The 12,274-nt window shown below is 36.3% G+C and overlaps 1 protein-coding gene across 1 annotated transcript; it reads left to right on the top strand.

The window, feature by feature from the left end:
- The first annotated feature begins 5,656 nt into the window (after positions 1 to 5,656).
- Positions 5,657 to 8,647, top strand: LOC105036640 (protein indeterminate-domain 11). Its single transcript, XM_010912391.3, is given in 4 exon segments — positions 5,657 to 6,495; positions 6,638 to 7,034; positions 7,527 to 8,188; positions 8,191 to 8,647. Coding segments are annotated over 4 exon segments (1,479 nt in total). The 5' UTR covers positions 5,657 to 6,329; the 3' UTR covers positions 8,445 to 8,647.
- The last annotated feature ends 3,627 nt before the right edge of the window (positions 8,648 to 12,274 follow it).

The raw sequence follows: 12,274 nt of genomic DNA, 5'->3' as shown, positions 1-12,274 counted from the left end.
ATGCGTCGCCGGTGGTTCTTATCTGTTGGATGGTAGTGCTTACCACTTGTAGCAGGCTATACTAATTCATTCAATCTCATCATCTCATCTTCGCATCATTCTACAGCCTAAGAGATCATATATGACAGATAACATTTCGGATGTTCATTTCTTCTACCCATTTATACTGCCATGCCATAATTATCCTTATCCAAATACTTGGAATGTGTCTTTCTAGACTTGCATTCAGAACTTCTGGTTGCTGAGTGTGACCATTGGCCTGAGCCTCCATTCACAAATGTTGATCATAAGTCTAGATGACTCCATATTCAACAAATGTTCATATGTTATCTTACAAGATAAGTGATCTATGAGATTGATTCAACTATTTTTTATACTATTTTTAATTTTACACTTCTTTTGCTTCTCAAGACTATCAAGCAACAACCATCATTATTTATTTAATTGGGAAAAATGGAAATGCACTAATCTGCTGTCAATGTCATTGGCATTTATACATCTCAAGGGATTTTTTTCAATTTTTCTTTCCTAAGTTTCCAAAATTAAAAAATATGCATTATAATGTCTCCAAACATCTATTTCCAATCTAACATCTAAAGTTGGTGCTTGTGAATTTGGTGTTTGCACTAAATGTTGTGCTTCTGCAGGCATTATAATTAGTTGCATGTATGAACCATTTGCATATGAAACGTATAAATCCATATTTTGTTATTAAATCTGAACGACCATAAATCTATTTCCCTCTTCAGTTTTGGTTGACAGAAACTATTTTTATTTATAGACTTTAACAACCTTGAACTTCTAAATGAATTCTTCTTCCTAATTTCAACACAAACGCTCCATAATACTGAATTATTTTTATGTAAAAACCTCTTATTTCATCGATGCGTACACTTAAAGATTTCTCAAGACAGCAATTATATTCAATTATCCAACTATTTTGTCTTTCAATGCCTGTTGCCTTGCAATGCTCTAATAAATAACTTTATTCTCTGATTCCAATTAAAAGGCACCTGCACATCCAACATCATTGCTTTTTCCGGTAAAAACATGCATGATTAGAGGGTACTTCTTATTTAATCTCAATAAAATTCGATTATAATATTTTTTTCAAAAATTAAATAGAGACTGATGAGCTGGGAGAGCATGTTTACCACTTTGTGCATGATTCCTTTTGGCCATAAAATAACGGCAGATAGTGACAAAAAAATGAATTTAAATGCTACTGTTTATTTATACAATATTACGGGAACATGAATCAATTGGGAACATGATAGCTTCACAAAGCCGCGGTCCCACGAGATTTCTGGTGCTTGATCACTTAAACAATTGCAGGGGTAACTTATCGTTGGCTGTGGGTATGGTTCTGTTCTTTGACCTTTGTTCCTGGACATTACTCTTCAAAGGTCTTATGGTGAAATTATGCGTGTATAGTTTTGGTAAAGGTTGTGTGCTGAAAAATTTGGGCTTGAACCAGGCAGGCAATAACCTCGTTTAAAGCTCTTCAATCTCTATATAGCCTTCAAACAAATGTGTATATGGAGCTTGGGTGAGATTGATCGGATTTGGACTCATATCCGATCAGATCAAAATTGGACAAGAAGGATCTTACATCGATGATTTAAGTCATTGGATATGATCTACTATCTTAAAATTACTTGCACATCAAAAATTATATGATTTATAGACTTCTAATTTATGCATCAAGTATTTAAAAAATACATCTAATTTAATTTTATTTAAATTTCAATTTTTGACTACTTGATGCATAAATTAAAAATTTTCAAATTATATGATTTTTTGTATACAAGTAATTTTAAGATAACATATTACATTCAACGATTTGAATAATTGATGTAGGATCTCGATCACAGAGTTTTGATCTGATCAAATATAAATTTAAATTCAACTGATTTGATCCTAGTCTGTTTTTTTTTTTTTTTTCCCTCTCTCTCTCTCTCTATATAAGCTGTAGTGAAAGCTAAGTTGCAGGTTTGAGTAATCCAGAATGTCCCGAATTAATTTGGAGTGGAGTGCCTGTATATTTCAAGGATCCAAAGAGACGGAGCAAAAGTAGAGCCAAGGAAGCGACAAACTTATGTTGCTGCTGGACAATTTGGTCACGACGACCCAGACAACAAAGGGCATGTGTCCAGTTAATTTAGAGTTAAGACAAAGATCTGATTGCTTAAAAGTAAGAAACAAACGAAACTGCATATTAATCAAGTATCACAAACCATACTAGAGCACTGCGTTAATTTCAGGTGCTTTAAATTACATAACAATATATCTTCAAGCGGCAAGGACGGTAACTCAATTGTAGATACTTCATTGCATCGGAAAGTAGATGTAAATTTCTGAAGGAATTCTTGAGCAGAAAAATTGCAAGAATATTCAAATGCTTGTGCCTCAAACACAATTCCAATTTGCGTGGACAACATAATCAAGTAGTTGATTCACAAACGTAATCGACTATTTTTGACCATGGGAGACTTCTTTTTCCCCTTTTTTTTTCTTTAGTAGCGGTGCTTTATGACACAACATGAAGTCATGCCTTATAACAAGCCATATAAATTCAAGTGCGGCGAAACAAACACTTGCAAATCTTTTTGGAGACCTGTGCCCCATGGTAGCCAACGAGAACTACTCCGTTGCTTCTCAATGGTTCAAGAGAACTCTACCTTGGAAGATCAGAACTAAGGAATCACTATTTTTATTTTTTCTACGAACTAGACAATTGGAAGTCCTCACCAATTGCTTGGCCAACATAAAACCTTCAAGAATCGTCGATGTTCCCACTTGGAAGCTCACCTCCAATGATTTGTTCATTGTTGACTCCTTCTGTGGCTTCATCAACAACGGGGGGGCTTCTCTGCGCCTATTATAAAGTGATTTGGAAAGCTGCAATATCCAAAAAGATGGAGATGTTTTTTTGGTTGGTGCTTCGCAATAAATTACATTCTGCGAATGTGATGGCAAAAAAGGAATGGCAAACTCACAATGGATGCCTGTTTTTTTGATGCTAACTCCGAGTCTATCTCACATCTTCTAACAAAATGCCTCTTCATTCTAAATTTGCTGTTGTTCAGAAAATTTTGCATACCTTTCATAGCTGGTTCCATATTTGCAGCCCAAAGATCAGAGATTGGAGAATTCTACAACCACTGCTTTAGCATTTCTATTTCTGAATGTCTTTGTGCAGGTTGTGCGGGTGTGAAAGCAAGGAGTTAGTTGGAGTTGAATCCACTAACAAGGAGCTGGCTGCCAAAGAAAGAAAGGAAGAAGATCTTTTTTGGTTACTGTTTTTCTGCTGTTCTAAATGGTTTTGGTACGGCTAGTATTGTTATTTTGTAATTTTTATTCTATTTTTTGATAATTTGTCAACAGTTTTTTTGTAAATTTTTTTTATAAATATTTTATTCTAATGAAATAGGTGGCTCTGCTTCTCTTTACATCAAAAAAAAAAAAATCAAGATCCAGATGTTTGAATTAAAAATATTTTATCTAATTAATTTTAAAAAAAAATTATTTATAAAAATAATTTAATTTTTAATTTATTTATCAAAATGATGCAAACAGTATAAAACGTCATTCAAAATGATGTTTTATGATGGCCACGTCATCACTCTATTCCACTCAAATTTTTACGTGGACGAAAAATAAAAAATAAAATCATCAAATCAAATGGTATTTTTTAAAACGTCATTTGAAATGATATTTTTAAAAACGCCATTTAATTTGATGATTTTTTTTCGTCCACGTAGAAACTTGGGTGGTGACGTGGTCATCATAAAACGTCATTTTGAATGACGTTTTATACTGTTTGTATTATTTTGATAAATAAATTAAAAATAAAATTATTTTTATAAATATTTTTTTTAAAAAAATTAATTAAATAAAACACTCTTTGAATTAATCCAAGGACAACAGTCGTCAATCATTGAGTTGCTTGAATTATTTACCAACAAGCATTAATGCCTGGAATACAATAGTATCCATGTGCTTAACAAAGGCCATAAACCTTAATCTTTATGTGAACACATGTTCTTGATAATTTAGAATTAATATCTTGTTAAACGAGGAAGATATACTCGCAACTTGCTTCATCTTCTAACTTGTCTCGAAAGATTATCATACTTGACTGCTTGGATGCACACAAGAGTAATTTTGCCCTCTGGGTTTTCTCACGTCAATCACTATCTCATGCGTCAGCAAAGGAGGTTATATTAACATGAGGATGAAGCAAATGCAAGCGATCCAGCAACCCAATATGGTCGGTTTTTGAGCAAGATCCAATATTGTCGTTTACATAAAATGATTATTCCATGTCCGGAGGTTGGTTTGTCCATTGTTTGCTCCATAAATTTCAATCTCTTATTGGAATTTATGGTTAACAATTTTTTTTTTGAAATATGGTGAAGGCATCGCTACTAGATTTGCTGTAAAATAAACTGAATCCACACTCGCTCTCTCTTTTTTTTTTTTTTTTTTTTGAAGAAAGGTCCCGCAAAAACCTAACCAACTCCATGATATCAGAATATAAGGTTTAAATTCAGTTTTGCTCAAACGACAATCATACTTTTCTATTTGCAAACTCTATTGTAATCTAGACCACATACACCATGATACATAGAGGAGCTGGTGGATATTTATTGAAAAAAATTATATCTTATGTGACGGCATTATGTAGCCAAGCACACTGCCAATCACAGCTGCTCATTCATATAGAATGATTCATTGTGTTCATTTCGATACAGTATCGTAGAAATATTTAGTTGTAATTGATGATGTGTACAGCTGTATAATACATACTATGTAGGATATAATTTTCTTCCGTTCAAGTCTGGATGTTGACAAAAGAAGATTAAGAAAATTAGGCATAGTTTGGGCTTATCAGTGTTATTAAAAAGAATAAGAAAAATGGATTCCTTTTGGTTTCTTAGAAATTGGGCTTGTCAGAATCAAGTTCATCAATGAGCCAATCATATTACTATGGATGTGAAAAGCTGTGGCATAGGTGCTTTTTTTTACCATTAACCCCATGCCTTCCACAATGTGAAATAAATCAAAAGCCCATCATTCTCCACAAGATCAGATCCACTTTTTTTCGTCGCTACTTTACCCCGTGAAAGAAAGTTACCACGAATATCATAAAAGCTACATTGAAAAGTTAAGTTCATTTTGTTTTATGCCCGACTTTAAACATCAAAGAGCGAACCCTTTAGAAATGGTGGCCACCTTTGTATGGTTTATCATTGTACTCCAGCGGAGATCAGAGAGACTGCATTGACTTGTGGGTGCTGCTCTTCCGTCAAAAAAGATTTGTGGGTGCAGCTCTCTGTGATGCACTGAACTGAGTAGGGAGGCAGTACAAACTCTCATCTATAGAAGTGACTCATTATTCTGCCCATAGACTAATGAACCAATCAATATTTACATTAATTACAGCTGGAATAGATGACGTTAAAAGTAAAAACGCAAAACCAAGAACTGATGAGGAGAGAAAAGAATAAACTAAGGGGGACGAATTTATTTCTAGATATGGGAAGGGGACAACGGAAACGACAGAAAGTGCAACGTCAGCTGAGGTGTTGTATGGTGTGGGTATTGAATGGGTGGACAATTCCACACTTGGTTGCTTCCCTCATCCACACCCTTATACCTCTCTCTCTCTCTCTCTCTCTCTCTACACGCTTGGCTTCTCCATCCCTTTCCTTTCCCTTCATCCTTTTCATTTTTTTCCCCTCCTTAGGTTTTCTGCAAGTACTTACAGTCTAAATTATGGGGATTTCTTACCCTAGTCACAAATATCAACTCCTTGGCTAATTGAGTTTCTGTTGTTTTTTTAATTGACACTTTGGTATAGCCTTCTTAAGATCTCTCTATGTGGTACCAAAGCATATAGAGCTGTTGAAGCATGGGAGATGGTTCCAGTTTCTCTTTCATACCGGGCTGATGAAGGATGGTTTGGTGCAGTTCCATTTAGCAGTGTCCTGCAGGCCTTTTCTTGTGGCTCTTTTTCTTCTTCCTTTTTTTAGAAAATAAATATTGGAATCTTAATGATATTTGTTTAGTGCACATAGTATCATCATCCTACTTCGTTTCTTCATCTTTTTCATATGTTCTTGATGTAGAATTGTGGTATGTCCATCATAGATCGATGCATGTTAGTTTTTGGTTGGTTATGCTTCAATTATTCGATCTTTATATTGTAGTGGAGACTAAAACATAGATCTCCTTCGAGTGGTGGAGCTCTATCTCCCCTTTTAGCCCATCCAAGTTTTTTTTTTTTTTTTTTTCCCGTCTCCAGCTGAAATTAAAGCAATTTGATGATGAAAGGGTTGGGAATCCAACATCACCAAGCCGTGGATGACAACATGTCCAACCTCTCTTCTGCATCTGGTGAAGCCAGTGTCTCTCCAAACCAGCAGTCCTCTTTTGCCACTCCAAACCCAAATCCAGTCAAGAAGAAGAGGAGCCTCCCAGGAAACCCAGGTCTCATGATAATTAGGCCGATCGAACTGAAGGAGATCTATCTCTTTTTTTTTTTTAATGCTGCTTTCTCTCAATTATTCATTCATTGTGTATTAATTCAATTACTATGCTTTTTAATTATCTATGGTATTTTGGCGTCTAGACCCGGATGCTGAAGTGATAGCGCTGTCCCCCAAGACGCTGATGGCAACCAATAGGTTTCTGTGTGAGATCTGCGGCAAAGGTTTCCAGAGGGACCAGAACCTGCAGCTCCACAGGAGGGGTCACAACCTCCCATGGAAGCTGAAGCAGAGGAGCAGCAAGGAGGTGAGGAAGAAGGTGTACATCTGCCCGGAGGTCACATGCGTGCACCATGATCCCTCCAGGGCTCTCGGGGACCTCACCGGGGTCAAGAAGCACTTCTGCAGGAAGCACGGGGAGAAGAAGTGGAAATGCGACAAGTGCTCCAAGAAATATGCTGTTCAGTCTGACTGGAAAGCCCACATCAAGATCTGCGGCACGAGGGAATATAGGTGTGACTGTGGAACACTCTTCTCAAGGTATAGCACCACCAACCCTAAAGCTCAATTAAAATGAGAAGCTAAAACATATTAATTCATGAGGTTGCAAGTAGTGTTTCAGTTCTCTTGAATTAATATATAGTGTATCATGATCACCATTAAGCATTAGAATTTAGCCATCGCTTCTGTTGAGTTATAGGCCTTTCTTTTTTCTTTTTTTTTTTCTTTTTCTGATGGAATAATTGGGAGGGGAACACCCCTTCTACCTGTTGGGTTATGGTCATGGAGGTACAGCAAAAGGGAAGATGGAATAAGGGGTGAGAAAGGGAACAAAGTTGGAGGACGACTGAGTATACTTGTGGACGCAGAAAGGAATCATGAGACTGCAGTCTACTTTCATTTCTGGTCTCTTTTTTTTCTTTTTCGTTGCTTCTTTTTGGAGTTTTGCGAACTTTTTTGAATGGTATCTCCCCCTTCGTGATGCTTTTCTCCCTTTGTTGCTTATGCTGCTGGAACTGCTGGTGTTTGCAGAAGGGACAGCTTTATCACCCACAGAGCCTTCTGTGATGCATTGGCTGAAGAGAGTGCGAGATCTATCACAGCAAACACCGTGGCTGATCACCGTCCATCGCTGGGCTGTCAGCCCACGGAATCCCATGCCTCCTCTACCCTTCCAAATATTAGTGTGCAAGGAGCCCAGTTCCCGCACCTCATGACAGCCACAGAGGCCAGCGCTAGCACTGCAAGCAGTCAGGGTCTCCACGAGCTCACACTAAAAGGAGAGCACCAGCATCAGGACTTCAACATGAGACCAGACAATATCCTACCATGGGTAGCCTACCAAGGCCCTGGCCCACTACTGGACCTCCCTCCCGCTATTTACTCGACAAGGTTCGGACCTGAGTTCCGGAATGAGAACCAACCCCCAAACCCTCCTCTATACCAAACCTCAGCAGCCACCCCTCAGTTGTCAGCCACTGCACTGCTTCAGAAGGCAGCTCAGATGGGTGCAACCATGAGTAGACCTCCAAACAGTGATCGGATGGCAGCTCACACCACCAGTGCTGCTGGTTTTGGCCTCGGCTTGTCTTCACACCAAGAGATGTGTGGGGGTGGGGGTGGGGATGGAGGTGGTGGTCATTTGCTCAAAGATATGATGATGGCTTCTATGTCATCACCTCCTGGTCTTGGTGGAGGATCTTCGAGGGAGCCTTGGGTGGGATTCTGGGCTTGAAGAGAGAGGGCAGTGGTGTTGAGGGTCTCACAATAAGCCATGGAAGGAATGAGGGAGGAGGAGGTCGCGGTGGAAAGGATGGAATGACGAGAGACTTCCTGGGTCTCAGGAACTTCTCCCATAGGGAGATTCTCAACATGGCTGGGCTGGACCCATGCATGGCCTCCTCTTCCTATGAGCAGCTACAAGAGAACAAGGAGACATGGCGTGGGTAGTTTACTCAAATGAAACTGGTATGAATGGCTTTTACTTTCTTTTTAAACTTTTCATGGGAAAAGCTTCTGTCCTCTTCCCAAAGGGAGGAATCTTTGTTTCTATGTCTTTGTTTTTACTAAGTAGATTCCCTCATATATAAGCTATATCCTGTGGCACTTTAATTTACACTTGTTGCTATATAAATGTGCCTGATAAATAATAATCTTCCTCATGTGCTTCTATGCTGAAGATAAATACTTTGTATGCCGTGCATGTTTAACACTTGGGGAATTAGTACTATTTTTGAAACAAATGAAATGCTAGTGAAGTTTAAATTATGCTATTTGCTGGGACAGCTTTTCTTTTTGATCTAGTGTTGTTGGATAACAGTGGCGGCTGTGGGGAGAATTTTTTTTGATTGAAATGAGTTAGGGAAAGCCTAGCTCAGTAATATTATTACTTAATAGTTAAAGGAGGCTTTAGTACATAGAGTTGCTTATGGAAAAGAGCATTAGTTCCCAGACAAAACCATGCTTTGGCTATGGGGAAAATTGTAATGTATATATGATAACAAAATGTCCTTCTCTTATTCTTTTCTCCTGCAAAGACCATTTAGATTATTCAAATAAAATAAGTTTCCTAAGTCCCGGTAAAAAAAAAAATGTTGACAAAGCTGCGACCCGAACTACGAAAGGATTTGAGAATTACCTATTAACACAGAGAGACATGGCCATTATAGAAATAGATGTTGAATATTGATCCATTAAGCTTACAGAATATAGCTAAGCTTTTTTTTGGTAGTCACTAGGTGCAAACATGCTTCAACTATTCTTTATATAAGTTTATGGAACATTAATAATTTTCGTGTTGGTTATCAACTGGATTTTGTCCTAATGTTGTTGTAATAGAGAGATTAAGCTCTCTTAAATTATGTCAATATGCTTATGATGAGCATGGCTTGTTTTTTTTTTTTTGCTAAACATAACTTTAAAATTCCCAAGCTGCATTATCAAACTTAAAATTTTAATTTAGGATTACAATTTTTTTTTAGGCCGTTTCCCCCAGTTGTTTAATCTTTCTATCCACAGGAAAAACATTATAATAAATGGCTTCTTTTCATCAAAGCCCAACATCCTCATCTATCTTCTGTGCAGCAAAACCATCTAATTATCTTTCGAGAAGGTTTCAGTTGATACATGGGTCCGAGATTTGACTGAACACCTTAAGACATGATAGTACTAGTTTGCAGTAGTTACAATGTATAATATCAGTAAGCAAGTACTTTAAGGGTGAAAACATGAGATGATCAATTCCAGAATTTTTCATAACGTTTTTTTACCAAATGATCGAGGTACTTGAAAGAAGGAATTAGATGTGCTCATATGACTTTCTAATCATATGTAGAAAGATATCTATATATAATTTTTAATAAATAATTTTATAAAATAATTTAATTTACATATAAATTGAATCTTTTTTTTTAAATATCTGTAAAATATATTTCTGTGTTTTGATTTTTTATCGTCACAAGTTAGAACTATTTTTTTTTTTGTCTTTTGTAATTCGTTCTAGTTCTATTTGATTCTGTCCTGCCAGCAAGATTTTTTTTTTTTTTTCTATGAGTGAGTAATTTGTCCAATTCATGAATCGAATTGAATGATTGATTTACGAATAATCTTATTATTTATTTTAGAATCTCTTACATTTTCTTCTGTTCATATATTTTTATCTTTCTCGATCCAAATGAGAAAATGAAATTTACTTTTTCAAGTTTCTTCATTTTTTGTTTCGTACTAGAACTATTTTGATAACCCTTTTTTTTTTTCTTTAAAAACTTTTAAGGGTAAAAACTTTCCAAGATCGTGATACAATTAGGGTTTGGACTTGTTGGTTTAAGCTATGTATATATGGAGCTTATCCGACAGAAAAAAGATCATACAGTGGACATTAATGGTCAGTGACGGATGCTGAATGGTGGGCCAGTGGAGGAGATGATGCCATTGGCAAGAAGACAAGAAAGTATCAACATGCATGAATCTTGATACCATCTCTGCCCGCTGATTTCCGGACCTTTCTCTAATTTATAACGGAGAATATTATTAGGTCATAAAAGCGGTTTGGCTTTTCTGGCAAGTTACCATCAGGCGTGGCGTGAGTTCAGATGATGGACCATTAGAGTTCCTGCACAGATGCCCATAATAGAGGTGATGTTTATTTCACGAATTGATAATAGCTAGGAGGTGGAGCCAAAACAAATATTAACTAAGGGGATTATCAAACATTATTAAGGGACATAAAAGTGTTTAGAAATAGGAGATTAAAAAAAAAAAAAAAAAACTTCAAACGTAATTTAGACATCCCCATGTACTTTTAACGCTTGGTGTTTGGAACTACACCTTCCGCTGGCAGCCTCCTTGGGCCTTACCTACTACTGTCATCTCTCTCATTAATGGATAAATTATATCCTACACCATATATCCCATATAATGGTACATTTTACCAATCATGCTCATTTATATAGATCAATCAATGCAGCTATAGAAAGAAAGATTTATGATTGGCGTGGTGTATTATTATGTGATGCACGTGTGGTATAGGATATAATTTCTCATGTGTTGTATGTTTGGCCGGCGGCCTAATATGGAGCTTATTGCGTGTGTGTGAGAGAGACTGCTCAAAATAGGGATTAAGAACTTATTTCCACCAATAGACATAGGATTATATTCACTGTTCAGATGGTAATTCATTTTTTTTTTTCTTTTTTTTTTGGGGGGGGGGGGCAGGAATAACAGCGTTATGATTCTCAGAGTATGAACACACTGCAACACCAGTTATAGCGGTAGGTAGCTTTTTTTTTTTTTTTCTTTTAATCAGTCTTGCATCTATCTCGCAAAATTCATTCAATGTGAATCATGTTTTTTCTGTAGTTATAGAGTCTTATGATTATTTCTCTAGCTCACATTTGATTCACTAGTAAAATTGGTTTAAACTGAAAGCATGTATCTCCTGTCTCTACCCAAAAAAAAAAAAAAAAGAAAGAGTATCTCGCACTTATAAGTCTATTAAAATTTATCAAGATAATGAACTTAAATTTATGCGTTGAGACTCAAACCCAGTTCATTGGTATTCATGCCCTACTAACTTTATCAGTTGAATCAGCTTATAGTTTATACCCGATTTAACTTCTAAGCTGACTACAATTGATAAACACTGAAGTAATGAAGAAATCTTACATAACAAAATTACACATCAAATGGATTAGTCTCATTTCCATCTATCACCAAGTGAGAGAAAGGGAATACTTTTATAATCTCGTGACAAAGTTATAAGAAATCCTAGCTTTGAGGTTGTAGAGGCTGATCCATTGTTCCCACACATACAATTTGTTTTTGTTTTCATGAAATACAAATTGACTTCAAGCCGACAGGAGCTTTATTAGCAGTATATATTGCCATATCCATCTCAAGATGCATGATAGGTACACGAAGATGTTCTTTGGCTGTACGCAAAAATCTATCTATCCATCTATATCTATATCTATATCTATGTTATATACTTCTCTAGGCTACAAATCATTACACTAACTTTCATGTATTTTTGTTGGCTAATGGAGCCAACGTGTTCTTAATTTTCTCATGTCTGACAAAATAAAACTCATGCTGAACTTGAGATTTGCGAATAAAGTTAATTGAGCTCCCAATATGTCAGGAGAGAAATTCAAAACGTTCTCATGTCTAACAAAATATAACTCATCCGGATCTTGCTCATTAAATTGAATCCCTAACATGTTAGTATAGAAGTTTAAATTACATAGCCTGGCTTAACAAGGCATTGTTGTTATTGTGTTGTC

Source organism: Elaeis guineensis, chromosome 6 (genome assembly GCF_000442705.2).
Source record: "Elaeis guineensis isolate ETL-2024a chromosome 6, EG11, whole genome shotgun sequence".
NCBI lineage: Eukaryota > Viridiplantae > Streptophyta > Magnoliopsida > Arecales > Arecaceae > Elaeis > Elaeis guineensis.
This window is presented reverse-complemented; position numbering and strand designations above follow the sequence as displayed.